Source organism: Vicugna pacos, unplaced genomic scaffold (assembly GCF_048564905.1).
Source record: "Vicugna pacos unplaced genomic scaffold, VicPac4 scaffold_21, whole genome shotgun sequence".
In the NCBI taxonomy this organism is placed as follows: Eukaryota; Metazoa; Chordata; class Mammalia; order Artiodactyla; family Camelidae; genus Vicugna; species Vicugna pacos.
In genome coordinates this window covers 22873284-22896224 of record NW_027328742.1, presented here as the reverse complement: position 1 = coordinate 22896224, position 22941 = coordinate 22873284, and the positions used below count along the sequence as shown (strand labels likewise).

Genomic DNA, 22941 nt, shown 5'->3' with positions numbered 1-22941 from the left:
ACTCAGGCCTCCTGAAAACAAAACAAAGTATTTTTTCCCTTCTACTCTTCCCACAAACACAACAGGAAACATCAGTCTGGAGAAAGTATTCAACACAAATGTTAAAACAAAAATCTATAAACCTGAAGCAACTCCATCTCCGAATCATGATACACAATGACATGAGAGTAAGTGTGTCAGGCACAAAGCATGAGGGAGCCTGACTACCTGATTTCTATTCTTCAAAGGAAGGAAGGTTTTCGTATTTTTTATTATCATTCTTGGTCATTGTTTCTGATTATGCCAAAAAATAGTTTATGAAATAATTATGCACTGCAATAACAGATTTTTAATGTATCAATTTTAGAAGGCATTCAGAGGGGATAGGAAAACCCACCTCTGTAAAAAATGTAAAATTTCTTCCCCTGTTAAGAACACGTATACAAAATGCAACAGAGAATTCAAATTCTTGTGGAGAGTATCAAAACCACAGAATCAAAGCAAAGTCATTACAATGAGTCAATTTAAATTTCACTGGACAAACATGCTCAATGCATACAAAATAATTTTAAAGGCACACTGCAAACCATTCACTTAATGATCTGCAGGCTAGAGGAAGAATTTCCCTCTTTAACAGACAACAGAAATCAGTAGGGTGTCCCACCAAACCAGGAGCAGAGAACAATCAGGTTTTTAACAGTTTTGATAAATCAGCATGTTCTAAAGATCAAAATCCAGAAATTTTAAACATTCATTCAAACCACAATGAAACAAGCACTTAAAGAAAAAAAAAACACAAAGAATCTAAGCACAGAGGTCATTTAGATAGATCAATGAGAATTTCTTGTACCGCTGGAAGAAAGAACAGGCTATAACCTTTTACTTGAAAAATAAAACTTCTTTTAAAGATAAATGCTAAAACATATTTCATCTTTCATGTTGCCTTAAAAAATCTGAGGTACTTGTATCTGATCAGAAAAGCAATTCTGAGTAATATTATGTTACAATTCAGTGCCAGTTTGCTCTAGAAGAAAAGAGAAAAGTTACTATTTCTCATTCTGCACAGTTTAAAGAACCTCCCTGTCTCTATCTCCTCCCATTTCCTAAGCTCAACCTCCCTAACCCTTCTGAAACAAGTATGAGAAAGTCTTATTCCCAACATGCCAAATGACAAAAGAATATCAATTTATTTATGTAAATATATGCCTACACCTTGAAATGGAGGAGAAAGTTATCAGAAGTCTATATGGAACTTCTTTCTATCTTCCTGATATCACACACACAAACGTTCACACAGACACAGACACATACCCCCTGGATTACTGAGCACTTCACAAGCTTAGTACTTACAACTTGTAGAAGATAACTTTGTAGTTAATTTAAAATACAAAACTTTCAGCTTTTGAAAGCCTTCATCATCTGCTAAACCATCCAAATATCAAAGAGACCCAATTAGCCTTCTCTGTAGTATGTAATTTCCCTTGATGGCAAAACAGACCCTAAGAAGTACTGGATCAAAGATTCGTGTTTATCACTACCTATGATCGTTTTTAAGCACATTAACAGATTCAGAAATGTATGTCTCATCAACATTTATTCCTACTGAATTAGCATACGTGTTCAATTGTCTATACAGTGACTAGGTCCCATGATGGTGTTTAAGAGCTATTTTGTGTATAGCAATATTTATATTCAAGTGCAGAAAAGGAGGGTGTGTTTTACTCAGTTGTAGATCACCTGATTAGCATGCACAATGTCCTGGCTTCAGTCCCCAGTACCTCCAAAAAAATAAATAAACTAAGTGCATATTTAAAAATAAGAATAGTGCAGCCACTATGGAAGACAGTGTGGAGATTCCTCAAAAGACTAGGAATAGACTTACCATATGACCCAGGAATCCCACTCCTGGGCTTGTACCCAGAAGGAAAACTACTTCAGGATGACACCTGCACCCCAATGTTCATAGCAGCACTATTTACAATAGCCAAAACATGGAAACTACCTAAATGTCCATCAACAGGTGACTGGATAAAGAAGATGTGGTATATTTATACAATGGAATACTTCTCAGCCATAAAAACCGACAACATAATGCCATTTGCAGCAACATGGATGATCCTAGAGAATGTCATTCTAAGTGAAGTAAGCCAGAAAGAGAAATAAAAATACCATATGAGATCGCTCTTATGCAGAATCTAAAAAACAAAAACAAACAAAAACAAAGCATAAATACAGGACAGAAATAGACTCATGGACCGAGAATATAGACTTGTGGTTACCGGGGGGGGGGTAGAGGGTGGGAAGGGATAGACTGGGATTTCAAAATTGTAGAATAAATAAACAAGATTACACTGTATAGCACTGGGAAATATACACAAAATGTTATGATAAATCACAGAGAAAAAAATGTGACAATGAGTGTGTATATGTCCATGAATGACTGAAAAATTGTGCTGAAAACTGGAATTTGACACAGCACTGTAAAATGATTATGAATCAATAAAAAATGTTAAAAATAAAAATAAAAATAAATAAACAAAGTTGCAAAACAAAAAAATAAGAATAAAGTTATAAAAAAACGCAGACTAAAAACCACTGCAACCTAGGTACTACAATTATACTAAAAAAAGACTGTTTCTATCAAATATTCACTATATGCCAATCACAGAGACAACCACAAGTCACCCCTGAAGCTTCACGTGTGATTCTCAACAACCCTACTAAGTAGACACGGATGAGAAACCCGGCTCTGCGGATGAGGAGACGGAGCTCAGAGGAGCCGGGGATGCTGACCGTCCTACTCCGTGTGACACCGCGTCAGCCCAGGGCAAGCGCTGACAGTGCTGCACTGAGGGGACACGCAGCTGCATGGACCCTTGGGGTACTGGGGAGTCCCAGAAAACACTAAAAATTTTTCAGTGAAAAACCAGCTCAAATATATTACACTGTGTCGCATCCCTTAAACAGGGAACGTGAACGAGACCTTTTTGATGCGTCCATGTTCTTTCTGCCATCATCAGTTACTTGCCCTCACTGCGTCACCAGTGATGATCTGGACCCCATATGAAGTGCACTCAGATGGCAGAGCTTTTAATGCTGTTTTATGAAGTTTGTAAGACTCTGTCTATGCCTCACACTGGTGGTCATCCATCACTTCTCACCAGTGTGGACGTACCACCTGAAATCATTCCTTTCTGCTTTTTAAAATCCCTTCATCTACTCCAGACTTTTCAATAGCAAAGAAGCAGCTAAACCACAGACAGTGGACAGCTTTTCACCAAATGGACTCGAACAGCCCATCTGACTACCTGGAAGCCCTTTTCTTCTATTAAACCCACTTCCAGGTACTTCCTCATTTTCTGATTGGTTAACTGGGCCTCTGACTGGCCTACTCAGAGAGCTCCCAACCTCACACCCAGGGGTGGGAGAGGACCCTGCTGTTGGGGGAAATCAGTGAGGAAGGTGGACATCCTTCAGCCACGTCTGCATGGGTAGAAGTGCCACAGCGTGCTCAGAAATTATACCGTCATCACCCCTGGGCTCCCATGGACTGGTTTCACATTAACCAAAGTCATGAGACACTGATGCAAGAAAACCAGAAACTTAAATTTTTAATGTAACAGAAGACGTGAATCTATGAACCAGACTGAAATATCAGAGTTCAACCATGAGTACATTTTCTCCTCCACTGCCCAATAACGGGCAGGCAGTCACATGGCAAGCATGGACAGAAACGGAGCAGGAAGGGTTTCTAGATTAACTCAATGAACTAAATTTCTATTATACAAACACATCTACTGCCCAGAAGACGATTAACGCCAATCACGGTGCACTCTCCGTGGACAGCGGCAAGACATGACTATGAGCACCCATGTAACTCTCCTTTCCCTGTCCTTTATAGGCTAACTGATGCACAGAGGTACAAAGATTCAGGGATGCTGATAACGCTAAACACAAAAAGCCCATCTCTGGGAGCCTCAAAACCAGACAGCCAGGGTTTAAATACCAGCTCTGCCAATTACTAGTTCTGTGATTTTGCCAACTTAATTACCCTCTGTGTGCCTCAATTTCCACACTGTAAAACTGGGATAACAATCAAACCTTCCTTACTCGCTTGTTGAGAAGATTGAAGGATTCATTTCTGTAAAATGCTCAGAAAAAAATGTAGCACATTTTGGGTGTTCAACAAATGTCAACTTAATATCACAGTGATTTACAAGTCTCCCCTCTAATCATCTTATGTGTTTCCTGGCTAGCCTAAGTCCCAAAGAACATCCTAATTTCTCCTTTTATAAACAATTGGGGAGTACCCTTATGTTCCATCCAACCACCTGTTTAAACTGAGGGAGGGGATGCCTCCTAACCACTCTTTTGGGCCATAGAGAGTACTTCTCCCTTCACACCCCTGGCCCCTGGCCCACAGCTTGCACTCATCACACTAACAGAGTGAGGTGTGAGCCCGGGGAGACAAGCGGGGCATGTGAAACCCTTCCTTTCACTCCAGTGTTGGTCACCATTGGGAAGCACCTGGGATGCTCAGCTCCATGGCAGGAAAGCCCTGTGCATGAAGGGGCAGGTCCTCTCAAGGGAAGGCTCGCTGTGGCCCAGAGCTACATGGGACAGGGTGAGTCTCTACTTCTGGGACACAGTATCATGACACGCATTTTCCCACAGCCTTGAAGTTCATGAAGAACGTGGCTTCATCAGTAACAAAGAAGACATTTATCGCCTGTCTACTCTTTTGTGTCATCTCTCAGTTGGCTGCTGGAGACAACATGTGTATAAGTATTGGATCTCCTTAAGCCCCAAAATATATGAAGTAACAAATAATTCTGTGGCTTAACGTTGGTTCAGGGCGACTGTGTAACTGTCCTGACTCTGCTGATGTTAAATTATGGGTATAGGAACTATGGAACCTCCTGAAATATCTTTCATCATAAAAACAGCTCTCCTTATTTTCCTGTTTCTTAGTAATTGCCAAAGACTCCCAAATGATGGCTTCACAAAAAACAGCAGCTAAAGTTTAAGAGCCCTCTTGACATACTCACTGTGGTAAACACTGCACATAATTTCTAATTCTCACAATTCTACAATTCATATATAAATGTCCCCATCTCACAGACGAGGGAAAAACTCAAAACGAACTGTCTCAGGCTCACGTGGCTCAGTGGCAGCACGTGCAACCAAACCCAAGTCAAAAAACTACACCCCTTCGTATATGTACCAAATCTCCTACCACCAATTAGCACACAGCGGCGGGGTCAAAACTCAGGGAACTCAATACACTTTTCACCTTTAAGGTCGTCCAGATGCCGCTTCTAGCTGTTTTATAAAATCCCGGCTCACTGGTTTCTAACACTAGAAGAAAAGCCCGATTTTCCCATTGCTTGCACAGCAAGTCTGAAATGTTCACAGTGAGATGACAGAATAAATCTAAGATATAAGCAGAATAACTTTTCCAGGTAGACACACATAAAAGACATTGGGCTCTTCTGAAGCATTAAGTAAAGAAATCAAAATAAAATAAAGTTATTTAAGCCTTCTTTTACAAACAGGAAAGTTAAGACTGTAAGAAGGTGCAACAGTGCCACCTATGGCTAAAATGACCTTCCAGGTTGCCGGGAAAGATGCAACACAAAAATTGCCTGTAGGATCAGAAAGGAGAATCAGATAACTAAAAGCTTATGTAGCATATACTGCACTTTGATTCGGGGGAAGGGAGGGATATTCAGTATTTAATTTGATACTGCTAATACTCCTGAATATAAACAGAAGACATAGGCTCATGGAAACTCATCTTAGAAGAGGAAAGAATCCAGTTCAGCCACTTCATTTTACAGGAGGGGAAACTGAGACATGGAATGTGTCCTCCTGGCAATCGGCAGCAAAGGCATCCTAGGCCTCATGTCTTGCACTGTAGCAAAAACCAACAGATCTGTACTAGGCCTATGTTCATAAAAGTCACGTTTGTATTTTTCCAACAGTAGGTTATCTAATATCTTGCAAAATACTTCTCAAAGATCCAGGATATCATACAAGTTTGTCGACATACAAAAATATTTATTTACATAATAAAACAGCATGAGCTTTATTCTCTCTATTAAAAAAGTAACGTGTCAAATCAATGTTTTGATATTTTAAACCTGTTAAGAGTGTAGAAAAAAATCAAAATTTTCTTTAATCACAAAAGAGAGGAGCTTATTCCCTGAAAATGATCAATGTGGATTTTACTAAACTTAATGGATCTGGTCAGAATCCCACGAATTTAAATATCTGAGTAGATGGTTACATGGCAACATAAATTCTGATTTGTAACAATACATATTCTGTGTAAATAATCTTCAAGGTCATCTGATTAAGGCAATTTAACTAGTCCCTGTCTCTCTAGAATGATACAGATTTCATTAAAACTTCATACTACACCAAAAAAAATGAATCCTTGTTACTTTAAACCATATTCAAATATATCATACATATACATATTAAATATGCATCAGAAATAAGCGACACTCTTTAGTATTCAGAGTTGATCAATCTAAAATATCTGTCATTGTGACAGCACTTTTATTAAGCACCTCTGGTGTTCTTTGTATACAAGGCATCTACCTCTCACAGTCAGACAAATTAAACAATATTACTCAAATTTCACATATGAGGAAATGTACTTAAGCCATGAAAACAACTTACATATTCATCAACAGGAAAGAAAAGAGTAAAGACTTTTCTTACAATATTCACTGACAATCTTTTCTTCCATATTAAGACTACATAAAACCAATTCAGTCTTTGTAAGTATTTCTGTCAATAAGGGCCACTAGAGAAAAACAAGTAACATCAATAGCAGTGGTTGGACTTTCAGAGCCCACTTCTCTTTTGCATTATAATTATTTTTAATGTTATGTTTTTAGTGCTTACAGAGCACTAAAATATAAAATTAACTTTTTAAGTAATTACCTGAGAATTAAAAATTTGTGAAAATAAACAATTGTAATTTCTGCCACTATGTCTCACCTTCTCAATGGTGTCTCTCCTTTGAAGGCATCATCAAGCTGAGATCACTAAACTCGGTCATTTATGGAGTCACAGGTGTTTGGGTAACCACTTAACGGGAGGCTGATTAGAGGAGCAATTAAGAAAGCATCCTGTGCAGCCTGGGTTCCAGCACTGAGCTAGCCACAGCCTGCTGCATGTAATTTGGGACAAGCTGCTCCATCTCTCAATCCCTCAGCTGCAAAAAAGGAGACACTGATACCTACAATCAAACACCTGCTATGAACTAAAACATGAGGAAAGCATTTTAGCCTTAGGTAGGTGTTCACTCACAGCGAGTTTGGTCATTATGATGATGAGGATGCCTGTTAATAAATTAAGCTAGACCAAACAGGAGAAATCACCTTAAAGGAGAAACATTTTAAGTCAATGAGCATTTCTTTTTGGATGGATTGCAGAATATTCTATTGATTTTTTTAATAAACCAAATTTTGTCCATTAATTATAGATTTACAGGTTCATGGACAAGTCTCCAGAAAAAGAATTAGAGGCCTCTAAACTCTGTAAATTAAGAAAGTAAATTAAAAAAAATCAGGGAGGAGGTTATACCTCATGTGGGAGAGTATGTGCTTAGCATGCATGAGGCACTCAGTTCAGTCCCCAGTAACTCCATTTAAAAACTTTGTTTTTTAAGAAATGGGGAATTAAAGCAAAAAGATGGAGGAATACAGACTTTTTTAGAGACTCATCTCAGATTTAAGATGGGGAAGATACCATCTATTTCTCAGAGGAAATTTTGAGGACTATGTAAACTGGATCTGAGATGTCTAGTTCTTTAACATTATTCATGAATTCATATTACCAAGTCATAAACTACCTGATAATCAACAGTGGTGATACTGATCATAACAGCTGCCATCACGGATCGAGCTCCTGCTAGGACTGCTCTGTTCTGACATCTCTGCCCCTGAGGCCTCACCAGACTGACAGCACTAAACTAGGTCATTCATGAGCACCTCGTGTAAGTCCTCCATTTGTGCTTCTGACTCTCCCCTCACCAGCTCCTCTGAGGGAAGCACTGTTATCATCTTACCCACTCACAGATAAGGCGACTGAGGCACAGAGGCTAATCCCGTTCCAGGTCACATTGGCATTAAAGGATGTCTGTATTTCTGCTGTTTTGCTTTTCACAAAGGAATCTGAGATATCAATTCAAGGCAGACTGTTAAATAATCAAGTCTGTCAGGTCTTCACCTCAAAGAGCAGATACTATAAATTCCTGTTGTAGGATGAGGCTGCCGCCACAAACTGACTCAGCTTGAAATTAATATCCAAGATGAAGCAGTGGATACACGTAAATATTCACGATTGTCAAATCTGCTCACGGGTCTGGGCCCTTCACTGCCTGAACGGGGGTGAAATCCCCACCCGTGTCTGGGAGAGATGCACGGTGCTTCCCGGGCTCACCCAGGCTTCACGGGCTATTTCTTCCCACAGACTGGCCTCAACGATTAAAAGCTCTCAAGGTTTTTACACCATGCAAAACAAAAAGACATTTCTGCAGATGGAGCACTTTCTTAGGTTTAAATCTTTTTTTGCCTACACTCACCCAGGGGGAAAAAAGAAACATGACTCTGCAAAGTCTCTGACCCTCACCACTCACAGCCACAGCAGAAGATGGCTCTTCACATTACAGGATGAGAACAAAATAAAGATGTCCCAACAACAGGCACTCCCAGACACAGCGTTCAGCAGTCTTCTGCACAATCACGGTTGTGTAGCACTCATCACCTTCTATTTCCAGAACACTTCATCACCCCAAAAGAATCCGCCTATCACTAGCAGTCACTCCCTAATCCCCCTCCAACCAGCCCCTTCCAGCCATCACCTGCTCTCTGCCTCTGCATGTGCCTTTTCTGGGCATTTCAGATCACTGAAATCAACAATATTTGACCGTTTGTGTCTGCTTCCTTTCAATTAACAAGCTGTTATCAAGGCTTGTATATTTTGAAGTGGTATCAGCATCTCTTTCTTTTTTTTTTTTGAAAACGTTAAAGATTATTAGAAGGTGGTAAGCACTATCAAAAAGAGTAGAGTGGAGCATAAGTGATTGGGTTTCAAAGGGAAAAGTGTGGGTTGAACAGTCAGGGTGGACTTCCAAAAACAGGTGGCCTTTTTCATTTTCCTCTTTTTTTTTTCTTTTTTATTCACTCTTACGTGTGAATAATCTTCCACTACATGGAGATACTACATTCTGTTCATCCATTCAGCAGCTATTTATGGACGAGTTTCAGAAAAATAAGTGTAAGAGTTGACTAGCATGGATGGCATTTAAGCAAAGGGCAAAATGTGCTTTCAAAAAAAAGCCAACAAACAGAGGCACAAGGAAATTCAGTGCGTTTCTGAGCAAAGTGCTTGCTTGCTTCGGCAGGACTACCGTGCAGGACTGTGGCGGATATTGGCAGGAGTCACGGTGTGGGAGAAACCTGAGAAGACTCCCCACTGCAAGTAGCTCAGACAATTCTCCTCCCTCATCCTGTATTGTTAGAGCAATGTTTCTAGGTAACTCTTATTTCAAGTAATAGCACTTTAACTGCACATCTGATCATCTCCATCAGACCACCTTTCCTCCAAGCAACAGAAAATCATTCAATGACCTGAGTAGCTCCAGGACATAATGGTGATGGATTAGGGAGTCCTGCAGCATTCCAGCCTGCAGGCACAAACCCCACATGTGCCCTGGTGATGTCCAGAAAATAAAATGCATGGAAATATCTCACTGTTTGTACACGAAATCTGCCCTCAATTTGCCCCAAAATCATGCTCGCAAAGCACTAATCAACCCTCTCAATACAAAAATAAAAAAGCTAAGAAGGCAAATTTAGGCTCTTTCACTGACAACCAGCAACCATCACTGCCAGTATCTGAGCTGGAATGCTCCTGACTTTGAAAACCACTGCGCAGTTACTTTTCAAGCGTGAAACTCATATATGTATTCCACGTAGATGATATTGCAGTAGGATTTTTCTTTTCAAAATTTCCAGTTACAACATTACCACAAGAAAGTTTATGTATAGGCTTTAAAAAAAATCAATTATCCTCCACTTTCTTAATTTTGAACTAATTATTATTTTATAAATGTGACTATGCTGCGTATTATAAACCGTTTGATTTCTGAAAACAAGACCTTTATGACCTCACTATTTCAGAGAAAACTTTAACGATTCTTTGAGAGGTGGGACCTGGGGCGCCCACTATCAGCTCTTTAAATACTGACAAGGATGTGCTATTAAGTAATGCAAAGGCTCTAACTCCACATTAGCTCAGAAAGCAAAGAAACTACACCAAAGACTTCCTTAAATATTTTATATATTTCTATTCTTTTGAATATTAAAGTTCTTAAATGATATGATTTTTTTGAAAAAGACAACAGCTGTATTAAATTTCCTCTCACCAAGAAAGCAATCTTTATGAAGTAAAAAACCCCTATGGAAATCGAAATGACAGGACGTTTCTAGCTAAGTGAACATCCAGATCTGAACACAAACCTAAATCCGATCAGATCTCACTCGAACGAGCTCTACAAAGTCCTGGGCAACCCTGGAAATTAGCTCTTTTGTTCCAAATGTTGGCTGAGCTAAGATCATCACACTAGGCAGGGAAGGAGAGAAGAGGAAAATCCACCTGGCGGACTCCATCAGTTTTCTTCCAGCCACAAGGTGCCTCTAGGGCGGCCCGCTAACAAGCCCCCATAAGGAAAGCCGGCATCCACACTGCCCCTGCCATCCCCAAGTAGCCCTGATGCCCATATCCCAGCCTGTGAATGGTCTTCTAATGATCCCCCAGTTGGTGGCACCCACCCCCTCTTCCCCGCTATATAAACACAGAGAGCCACGGCAGCCTTCCCAAATCACAAGTTTGATTACATCAACCCCCACTTCAAACCCTTTAGAGGCTCCCTGTTAGAGTTCTAGCCCCACCCCAGACCCTGCTCGCCCATCCTCACCTAAGTACACAGGTCCCCAGTGACCACAGGGGCCCCTGACCTGCTCCTACTTCCCACTTGCTCCAGGCTCATTTTGACTGTTTCCAAAGGAAGCCTTCCCTCCCTCCAACCTCCACAATTTGTTCCTCTCTTCCTAGAACATTCTAGGCTAAGTCAACTTCTGACAATGCTAAGCTCTCAAGAAGCAAATACATTTTGCTTACTAATGTGGCTACACGCTCTCTCCCCTAGACTCACAGAAGTGCACGTGTAATGAATAAATGAATGACCGGTTGGGTCTCAAAGGGACAGACATACCTGCTCTCACCCGTCCCGATCCTTCTGTCTGTAGAATATCAGAAGCAAATCCAGAAGTACCTATCCTGAGGGTCACTTCTGTTGACACACTTCACTGCCTACTGTGTCAGTTCTAGTAAAACTCAACTTCTTCCAAAGCCCTACATCCCGGACCCTCTCCAGTGTCCTCCCCAGCAGGGGCTCCCTCCACCCTGGACCGCACAGGGCACTCTCCACGGGTGCCCACGCCAAAAGCCTCCAGGCCTCTGCCCGGGCTGCACCTGCGACCTGAGACACATTCTTGACTCCTTCTCCTGGCTGACTCTTACTCTGTCCTCACAACTGAATGTTGAGCCCATTTCTTCCAGGAATTCCTCTCCGATAATGTCCTTTAGGTCTTGTCTGGGCTCTATCTATAGCAGCAGTACATGGTGACCAACTGGGTGTTTGCCCGCTCCTTTGAGACCACGAACACTGGGGAACCACGTGGGAAGGAGTGAGAGATTACAAGACGGTTGAGGGAAGCAAAAAGCAGAAATCACAGTCCAAGTCCCAAATTCAAGGATACTTTCTCAGAAAAAAGTATAAACTATTTCACACGTGTGCAATTTGGCTACTATTTTTGTGGCTTGTGGACAGCAAGAACTTGGTGTTCTAGTCCAAAACCCAGGTTACATGCAAAGAAATGTATATATTCTTATCCAAAGGAAACAAGAGCTGCTCAACAACAGTTTGCAGTTAGAACTGAAAGGAACTTTGATAAAGGCAATCTCTCTCTCTCTCTCTTCTTTCTTTTCTGGCATCATATAATTTTAGAAGTATTTGCGTGACTAACAGATGGCTACAGCCCGTGATTCTGCACTGGAGTGTTTGGGGCTGAGGAAGACCAGATTAGATTCACTCTGTAAATGCAATCACACCAACACACTGATAGGTGCCGTGGTGGTGAAGCTGATGTTCCAAAGCAGGCAACCTTATTCGGTAAGAGAACTCTAAATAGAAAGGAAGAAATGCAATGTCCTATACTGAATTTCATTTGCTATATGGGCCATTAACTGATAGTATATCTTGACTAATGAAACCCAAAAATAAATTGTCAACGTCGGTTTTCTTCATCTGACCGTTTTATGCTAACATCGGATATTAAACCCTCACTCCATACGGAAGCTCAGGCCTACGCTGCAGCACAGTTACACCCCGTGGAAGAAAGCCGACCAAGGGAGAATTGGAGAGTTTCCCTTTAGAAGCTGCGAAGTGTGGTTTTACACCTGTATATCATTTGCAACCACATCATCGACAATGGAGTTAGACGTTACCTCTGTGGGGCGAAAAGCACTGCGTGCTTCAGAACCATCAAAGAACGCTGAGCTTTGTGAAACAGTCCTGAGGCACTTAAATCATACTTTTTCTGAAAGGCTCCAAATCTGACCCACTTCACCATTCCAGGTATAACAGGGAAGTACTGGAAACAGTAGAGAGAACATGCCCTTGAAGTCTGACAAGGCTCTGCTTGAATCCTGCTACAGCATTTATCAACCGCTAAAGAAACCAATTCCTTAACCCCTCTGAGAAGGCTTCCCAATCTTCAAAAGGGGGCTGCCACCGCCCACCTGGGTGTCATGGATGTGAATGCGATACGCAAGTAGGGCGGCCGACTGCTACCTGACACAGGGCCTGGCTAGTTTCCCTCCGCTGCCCTTCTGCCCCTTTAAACTTGCACTGATCCCCCTGGTAAGGATCAAGCCCCCGGAACAGAGTGCCCGTATCTTCTGTGTATCCCTGGATACATGACTTACACTTAGGAGGCCAGAAAAACAACTGCCTCCTCCCAAGTCACTAACAATATTCTTAAGAGTCTGGGTATTTTTAACTCTATTTTTCAGGGAGACTATTCCAGAACTTTCCAAGCACCATTCTCCAGGTTGGCTCCCCTCCCAGTGCCCATCCTTCTCACCTCAGATCCTCTGTCTGACTGCCTTCTGTTCATGGGAAAGCGAGTCCGGTAAGGTGGGGCTCCCTAGACCTCCCTCCCTCCCTCACAGGTGATTGTGACTAACTTCTCCCCATTCCTCACTGCAACTCTAGCATCTGAGGAGTCTACCCTCCCGTACCCTGCAGACTCTGCACCTTCCCAAGACGCACACGTGGCCACGACCCTCCCTTCAGATTTCTTCCTGGCTGGCCCTGCCCAGCCCCTGGCCCCTTAAGGATAACTGGCATTGCTTTGAAAATGGCAAACGCCACTGACTGACACACCAAAGCTGTATGGTCTGGGCTTTCCACCAATCAAGACACAGCCCTGCCCCCCCTCAGCCTCAGTCTGCAGCTCTCGAGATGATCTAATTCACATGCAAGGCTGTGAACACCAGCTAAGAATAACGACTCCCAACGTGTATCTCTAGTCCGGCTCCTTCACCTGAGCCCCAGGCTCATCGACCCGAGTGCCTCTTTGAAGTCCTAGCTTGGATGACAAATGGCATCTTAAAAATGCCTCATGTCCACCATTTACTCTATAATTCCATTCCTGGCAGGTATCTCCCAGACTCCCCATTTTAGTAACAGCCCCAGCACCCACCGAGGTGTCTGAGGTCACATTAAATTTCCACTGTTCCCTCCCCCAGGCCCTGCCCTGAAATCAGTCCTGTTATTTCCATCAATAAGCCCATCTCAACTGTAGTTCTGTTGGGACCATGGCCGGAAACACACAAGCTCACAGCATGGTGCACTAACAGTCCTCCGTAGGGTGCTCCCTGGAGGGGGAGGCATCTCCTGCCGCTGTTCACCTCAGAAGGCAGTGGATTCTCACACAGGATGTCCAGGAGAAGGGACTCAAGGTTCTCCCATGGTCTGAGTTTTGAAGGGCCCGAGGTCTGGGGGAGCTCCTAATTAGCAGACACACTTGCCAATGAGCAGATGAGGATGGGGGAACCCACGCAAGGCTTTTATCACTTCAACTCATGGGCTCTCAGGAGCCACGGGAAAGGCCTGTGTCCAGTGTACAGCCCAGCCATCACAGATCCCAGCCTGCATTTGCCAACCCGGACAGCCTAGACTCCATCTACTTGCGACACTTACTTCTGTTCTGTTCCCCACCCAGAATGTGATGGACTCATTCAGATATTCTGGCCTGTCTCAAGCGAGACAAATTCAGTGAAAAATGAAGTGTCCACATTTGGACCAGAGCATGAAAGGAGAAACAAGGCCTCATGGTCAGCATGATGGTGGTGGCCAAACCCTTCCACCGGGTGAGATGAACCATGGTGAGGGTGAGAATCCAGGGTCCTAGGTCGGCCAAATCATCTTCCTTCACGGTTGTCTGGGGTGTTGGAGACTGACTACCACAAACTAACGACACGGCTGTCAGTGGTGGATGTCAGCTGCAACAGAAACGGATTCAACTCTTTACTGCCAACATGGGTTAAAAGTAAAGGCCGGGGCAGGGAGGTCTGCACGGCTGCTGAGGCAAACCACAGACCCAGCTCTGAATGCCCACTGGCTGGAGCAGAGTGGAAGCTACGGCCCTTTTAGCTGTCCCTGTGTCCAACAGATCCAGGTGAGCCAGCTACTTAGGAGAAGGCCATGTTGTCCCGATACCCAGAAAAACCAGCCTCGTAAAGGGAACAAATAGTGTCATGGATTTTAGACCCAATTCTGCCCCTTTATGAAGGCAAAGTAAAGTAAATGGCACGGGGAAGTTGAATGCAAAAAAAAAAAAATTAAAGAACCAAACGGTGACCGCTTCCTCCAACAGCGTCCCCTGCAGCTGTCACCTCCGTGGCGGCCACTTCCTCACCAGTGACCGCCGGCCAGGAAGCGCCGTCACGCACGTCACACAGCGACAGCCAGGAACCGCGTGCTGAGCACGTTTGTGTAAAAGCAGGAATCGAGCAAAATGCTGCAGAGTTTGACCTTACAAGTTTAAATACTCCATGAAAAGAATCCCTGAGCAGCCGACTAAATCAATTCGCATCTTACTTCTTCAAAACAATCAAACAAATTTAATAAGGGCGCATTTGTCACCAAATAAAACGAGGACCAAACAGGTCCCTCAAAGCAAGGATTTTAACAGGTATCTAACACCAGTGGGTAATGTGCTAACAAAGCAAATATTCCAAAACATTAGAAAATACAAAATGACTAGGATAATAGATGGATCAAAACAGCTGTTAAGTTGTTGCTTTTTAAAGTGATGGAGACTGTACGGAGGACAATCTGGCTATTTCCAATGCAGGGTGTGCACAGCCCACATTTTCAGAAGCAACAACATGCTCACTGGGCAGTACAAGTGAAAAAGGAGTAAAGAAAAAGGAAAAGAGGAACAAGAGAAAATTAGAATCACACAAGAACAAAAATGATTTTGACTGCATGTACAAGAATTTATGTGAGTGTGTGAGGCCAGGGACACGGGGATGGTGAGGCCCAACCTCACCTCCTGCTCAAGGGAAAGCAGGAGCCTGAGGGGAGCGGCACTGCCGGGGGACCACAACGTGTTCAGCTCCCCTAACCAAACTTCGACCTACAAGCGTCTAGGCAGCTTTTGAGCTACAAATTGTTGTCGCATTTCAGTCTGGACCGTTTTACTCACTTCCACCAAGAGTAGCAGGAGAGAATGAGGCTCTGCTCCTGCACCAAAGCATTGTTTAAAAAATTAATGACTGTGGAATAGTAAAAGAAACAATGGAGTAAAAGTGACTGGAGGAGAATGTGCTTGACCCTAGCTCACTGGCCGCGTTATCTCAATGACGTTCAGATGCTGGCTGAGCCCTTATGGTACCACAATAGACAGACCCACAAGGAGGCAGGTTTAATGCGCTGAACCACTGTGGGCTAAGTACACATCCGGCTACTCCGCCAAGTCCCAAGGGCAGACTTCAAAAGGCAAAAACAAGCTGGCATTCTCTGGTGGGTCTGCAGACTCAGAGACAAGCTTTTGTTGAGCAAAAATGTCACCAGTGCCTCCTATGACAAAAGAAGTGGCACTGGCGTGGGGGCTGGGGCAGGGCTCCAGGCTTCCACTGCTCACTCACCACTCTGTCCAGGGGGAGAAGGTGGTCCCTGCTTAGGTTTCGCTGATGCACCTACCTTGACTAATGTCTGGGGCCTCAGCAGGAGTTGACAGGTGAGGTGAACAGAGCCAGACTCGGTGTAGCACGGTGCTGGGAGCTATGCCCTCAGCAGTGCCCAGGCTCCTAAACATGTCAACTCATCTCCAAGAAGCAGATGGGGAGTGCGGGCATGTAGATCACAGGGCCCTGTGAGGACAAGTACAGATCATGGCCACGACATGCCTCTCCTCTTCCTTAAGCCATAGAGGTATTTCCGGGGAGGAACAGAAAATTCATCCAGAGCCTGCTAGGTGGGCTCTCGCAGGTGGGACTAGTGTCCCCTGTGCTTCTCACTCACAGGGCTGGTCTAGACATTCTTTTTATTAATTCTCTAGCATCTTCTCCTCCAACTTACCAACAACCAGAAAGTAGGATCTGATCTTAGGTAAGTTCAAGAATCACAGAGCACCACCTCCAAAGCGGGCCCGGTAGCACATGCCAGGTCTTCTGACCGCCACCTGTGGGACCACCATGAGCCCTCTCCAGACTCAAGGACCGAGGCCGTAGGCCGGGGGGACACAGCTTCCCTCACTCACCCCAGCAAAGGGGGACCACGTCTCGGCAAAGGCATCTCACCCTCTTCAGCCCGAGGGACAACACGATAGATATATGGGGAAACAGAGCAGAAGGTGGGGAATAGGCAGCCCAGAAGAGCTCATCTGTACTTCCGAGGCAAAGTGGGGCCATTGACTTAATCACAGGGACAAAGTGGGAATGAACATTTCCCTGCTCTGTCCCATACACCGTGATACGCCTTTCCCTGCATAAGGAGTTCATTAGGAAGTCCCTGGCGGTGTTTCTGATGTCCTAACTTGGCATGGTAGCTGTCGGGCAGGAAGAGACGGCCTGAGCTGAAAAGGTGCTGGGCCTGGGAGGCAGGAGACACCGGCTCCAGCCGCAGCTCAACCAGCACCTCGTTCTGCCTCTCGGGGCTCAGCATCTCATCTATAAGCAAAGGGATGAGCATGTACCAGGACAGGCTGCCCAACAGAAATGAAATGAGAGCCATGTAAAGAAAGTTTCCCAGTTGCCACGTTTAAAATTTGAAACAAAGAAACAAACCAACAAACAAAAAACAAATACTAGATTGTGATTTTAAGAACAGATCTTACTTAATCTACTGTATGTAAAATACTATTATTTTGACATGTAATCAATATAGGAAGTAAAGAGATAGTTTATGTACTTTTACTAGACAAGCCTCAGCGTCTGATGTGCATTTGACCTACAGCACATCTCAGCTGAGTCCAGCCTCCTCCCCAGTGCTCCTAGCATCAGTGGCTTTGGCTACTTTATTGGACAGCAACTCCAGGGGTCCCACCATGGTCCTGGCTGTAAAGCGGGAGTAAGTGTCCACACTAACCCTAAAAGGATCTCTCTGAAACAAAGGCGGATTCACTTTGAAATGTCTGGAAACCGGCGGGCTGCACCTCCCTCCCCCCTTGGCTACAAGATTGACTTCTTCCTTGCTGATCCCTTTCTGGATGTAGGGAAGCAATCCAGCACACAGCCAAGGTGGACTGGCTTCCAGGTAAACTTACCTGCTGTCTGTGTCCAGTCCCATGAAGTCCTCCTTCTCAAACGGGATGCAGGGGAGGGGGATCTTGTCCCCAGAATTCTTGGGGCCACCATCCAGCCACTTGGACTTGAGCAAGATGAAGAGTGACTCAGTGAAGTCCTCGATCCTCTTCTCCACCACCCTGCAGTACTCTTAGATTGAAGGCAACGTCGGTGCGCGTCTGCTCGGCTACCTCCCCATGCTGCACAAAGACAAAAAGCTGAGAGTCATTAAGCGATGTGCCATACAGCTCCTCTGCATGTGGAACTTCTCGAAGGCCTTGGCAGAGAGACATTCGGTAATGGTGACAAGGCCCACGACCTTGGGGTGTTTCTGGAAGACGCTCCACCGATTCTCGGGCACATAGCGGTGCCTGTAGTGGATACAGAGTGTCCACTGGGAGCCACAAGGGCTGATATGGCTCACCGAGGTGAGTAGCTGATAGATGCAAAAGAAATTCTCCTCTGAAATGATCTCTATGGATTGGACCACAACGGGACGAGTCTGGTGGTCCTCAGCACACTGCACGTAGTCAGGGATGCTCATGTTGCAGGCCCTGCCGAGAGGGGAGAGGAGATCGAGGTACATTCTCTGCTGTGTGCTACGGGCCCATCTGGGTTGCGGTGACCTGGTGTGTACCAGCCAGAAGACAAGGGAAGCCAAAGCAAATCCAAGGGTACAGTTTGTCCTCAGAGTCTGCATATGGCTACTGTAGCTCGATCACATTACCCAGCTTTTGGTCTAGGCTTCCTGCCTCTGCAGAGAAAGGTCATTTCTTATTTTCTATTTCCAAGCACCTAGCAAGGCCCTGATGCAAAGTCACTGCTCAAAAATGCTGAATAAAGAAATGAACAAAGGAAATGCTTCCCCAACCCCCTTCAGCAGAATTTAAAGAAAAGGACCACAGTAGGATCAAAAGATCTGGATTCCTATTCAATTTATTTGAACTCCTAAGCTTCATAATAATGGATAAGAAAACTTGCCTTGGGGTAGAGGGTACTGTTCATTGGTAGAGCATATGCTTAGCATGTACGAGGTCCTGGGTTCAAACCCCAGTACCTCATTTTAAAAATGAAACAAGTAAATACACCTAATTACCCAGCTGAAAAAGTATTTTTTAATTCAAAAGTCAAAAAACACCTTGCAATTGACACAACATTGCAAACTTGACTATACTTCAATTAAAAAAAAAAGCCTTGCCTTACAAGAATATATCTGGATTACGGATGTTTGAAAATGTAAAATGCATAGGGTACCACCTGCATAAAAGGAGGTGACTGTACACATGTTCTATCCCTCCTTTATGAGTTATACTTCCTTTGGGGGGGTTATAACCTCTCAGAGCTAATTTTCTCAGATTAAAAAATATAAACATTACCTGATTCTCAGTACTGCTGAAGAATCAGATAACTCTATGAAAGCATCTGACCCACAGAGTTTACTCAATAAATGTTTGTTGAATGAATGAATAAACAAGCAAAGTGTATGCTGCTCCCTGCCACAAACCATCATAATGGTACTGCCTGGAAATCCCAAGCCCACGTTCACCCGACTCTGCATTAACAATGTGGGTGACCTGGACAGGCCTGTGTGCTTCTCGAAGCCCCAGTTTAATCGTGAATAGAAATAAGGGCAATAACACAAACCTCAAATTGTTAGTGAGTCAGTAATGAATTGTACCCCAACACTGCAAGATGGAACCATTAAGAAAACTGGGCAAAGTGTCCATAGGCCCTCTCCATATAATCTCTTACTACCACATGGGAATCTACATTATATCTCAAAATTAAAAGTCTAATATTTTAAAGAGGTTATCGAGGTTAGGTGAGCTCACTGTCTCAAATAAGGAACACACAGTACAAATAGGACAATGCCCAGCCCATGAGATACACTCAGTTAACATTCCCACTGAGCCCACTAGTCCCTCCAACTTCAGAGCAAGAGGATGGGTCCTCGTGGCAACAGGCCACAGCACCTGAAGCTAACAAAGCTAATGGTGTCCACTTAAAAGAGCCCCTGTCACCACCCTTGTTCTAATTTTCTATTTGTAATTTTTTTCTTTTCATTAAATTGGAACTCCAAATTGCATAGAATTCTTACCAGATATCATGATGGCAGCCCTTCAAAACCTGACCACAGAGATCATGATGGCAGCCCTTCTTGGTGAAACAATAAAATGAAAAGCCATTTCCACAAGACCTCTGTGTAAATCTACTAGGGAACTTCATCCTGGACTGAGGAAGAGGACTGGGGAGTAGGGGGTAAACTGGGACACGGAGAAATATGGGCCACCTGTCCCACAATTGACTTTAGACTCACCCTCACCCTCAAGGAACGTCTAAATACACACAGACAGAGTGCTATGGACAAGAATTTTTTTTAAACAAATCCCTGAATCCCTAGCAGATCTTGTTTCTACCGAGACACAAATGTCTTATTTGTATAATGTTTCACAGAAGCCTTAAAATATTATCACCCCAACTTGACACATCAAGAAACTGAGGTAGAGAAGTTTATCACATTCTACAAGATTAGAGAGAGGCCACGTCAGACACCGTATTTAAATCCAAGTCCCTGCTCCGTTGCTCACACTAGAAAGTGTCACATACTGCCTCTTTCCTGCCCTCTCCCTGCAATAAATCTCTGAAGAGTCTTTTCTGTGTCACCTGCAATCAAAATCACATCAATTTTTCACAAAGAGCTATGTCACTCCTTGGAGGACATACCAAAATCTAAAGGGTTGGGTTGAGAGGAGATATTTGCATTTTCTGTTTCTCAAAGGAAACATGGCTTTAAAAGAAACTGAAAAGTATTTATCTAGTCTAAGTGCTCATTGTGCACAGAAAGAAACGGAGGCTCAGAGGAGAAGAGGAAAGGGCCTTATTAACAAATATTGCCTCAGTGCAGCACCAAGCCAGCCCTGGGCACTTCTGGGGGAGGATCTGGAAGGCCCAGGAGAATGAGTGTTAGAAAATAGAAAGAGAAGAAGAATATAAGGCCCCGTCTCTACACCACCATACCATGAATTTCCACCAAATTACCCAGTATGGGTGCAGCCAATATTAAGGTTGTCTAAACAGGTTATTGAAACCTGGAATTCTCAACCATAGTGGAAATTCCAGCATTTACTGTGCTTTTTTCCCAGTTCAATCATCAATTCAGTGGGCATTCTGTACCAGGGACTACATGAGACCTGGAGTTCTCCCAAATAAAGATCTCTATTTACCACGTGTGCAAACCACATAAAGGCCACCAGAAGAAAAGCGCCCACAGATAAGATGGAATTACTGAAACTGAAAGCAGCCAAAGAGCATATATTACTAGGAAAAATGGTGCTCCTATAAATGGACTCATGGACATAGAAAGCAAACTGTATTTAGCAGGCAGGAAAGGAGGGATTAACAGATACAAATTAGTAAATATAAAATAAATGACAAGGACCTGCTATATAACACAGGGAACTATATTCAATTTCTTGTAATGAGTTACACTAAAAACAATCTAAAACATATGTATATACATATGCATATGTTTATAACTGAATCTCTGCTGTACACCTGAAACTAACATTGTAAATTGACTACACTTAAATAAAAAATAATTTAAAAAATAAGTAAAAATAAAAGCAACGCCATTAAGAAAAAATAAAAGAACACTCTAATCCCCTTAGCTGTAGGTGGTGGAGAATTCTGGTTGCAAACACCAAGTCCACTGGATCACTCCAGCAATGGCTGTCACTCTTTCTGACCATCAGAGAGTCACTTGTTTCACTGAGGTTTCTTTTCTCTTCTGTGAAAGGCTACAGCTGCAACTAACGATGTATAGAATCTCATCATTCACAAGCCCAACAAGTAGTGAGGACTTCCCATGGGCCAGGCTCTGGACAGAGGAAAATATAGGGTCCGAAATATATTCATGGGTAGAAGAAGTTTGTGCCATAAAGACGTTAATTCTTCCTGTTTTGATAGACAGATTCATTGCAATTCTGATTAGAATTCCTACCAGATTTTTCTTGGAATGTAACAAGTGAATTTATGGTCAAGATTAGCCAAGAAATTTCTTTAGAACCACCACTGGGGAGGGGTGGATAGGTCATTCATTTCCACTGCTCTTTCTGAAGTGATGAAAACGTTCTGGAATAATAATGGTTGCACAACTGTGAATATGCTAAAAGCTGCTGAATTTTACCATTTAAATGGATGGAATTCATGGTGTGTGAACTATATCACAATAACGCTGTTATATGAAAAAATATTTCTTGACAAATATTTTTCTTTTTATACCACTAGTCTGTCCCACAATTTAAGAAAAACAAAAAACCAATACAAACCAAACTGTGCCAGGAGTTCTTTAGGACTGCAATATCCCTGGGTCTCCAAGGCCTCTGGTGATGCTGTTCCTGTTAACACACACTAGCTGGGCTGGGCTAGTTAGGGACTGTAACTGTCTTTTTAAAATCGACGGTCACACGTTTCACCCTTGGAGAGGGAAGGAAGGAGGATATCACAGCTTCATGCCTTCAGCTCATTTTTAACAGAACCAAGCCCTGCTTTCACCACTGTTAATCCCTCTCACTATAAAAACACGTGACATCAACAAGCACCGCCATCATAACACCTGAAAGTGTTCAAGGTACTTACCTGCGGCAGAAACACTGAGGGAGGAGACAGAAGCTTGCTCAGCACTGATGCTCCCTTTTCCCGACTCCACCAGGTGAAGCTGGGCGCTACAGCCAGAGGCTCTCAGCCCGGGGAGCAGCACACACGCCACTGAGCTGGTCCTGAGGGAGGGTGAAAGGGAAAGGAGGGCAGCCCTAGGGGGGAGGGAAAGGGGGGATGCGGGCTGTAGCCCCGCTCGGAGGCCAGCCCCAGCACCAGCATAAGCCGCCCGCTCCCGTCCAGGTCCGCAGACCACGCCCGCCCGGGAAACAGCCCGCCCATTGGTGGGGACGGGCAGGCGGCCAAGGAGAGGAAGCCCGGGAGGAGAGGACTCGCGGGCGGGAGAGGGGAAGGGGACGCCAGCCGTGG

The 22941-nt window shown here is 43.8% G+C and overlaps 1 protein-coding gene across 1 annotated transcript in view; it reads right to left on the bottom strand.

Annotated features, from left to right (window-relative positions):
• Positions 1 to 22941, bottom strand: part of LOC140694287 (uncharacterized) — a 145803-nt gene that overhangs the window by 85364 nt on the left and 37498 nt on the right. Inside the window, exons 8-9 of the mRNA XM_072957599.1 lie at positions 22555 to 22727; positions 17898 to 18134 (exon numbers count right to left, since the gene is read on the bottom strand). Of these exons, the coding sequence (XP_072813700.1) occupies positions 17898 to 18134; positions 22555 to 22727 (410 nt within the window). The remainder of the gene's footprint in view (positions 1 to 17897; positions 18135 to 22554; positions 22728 to 22941) is intronic.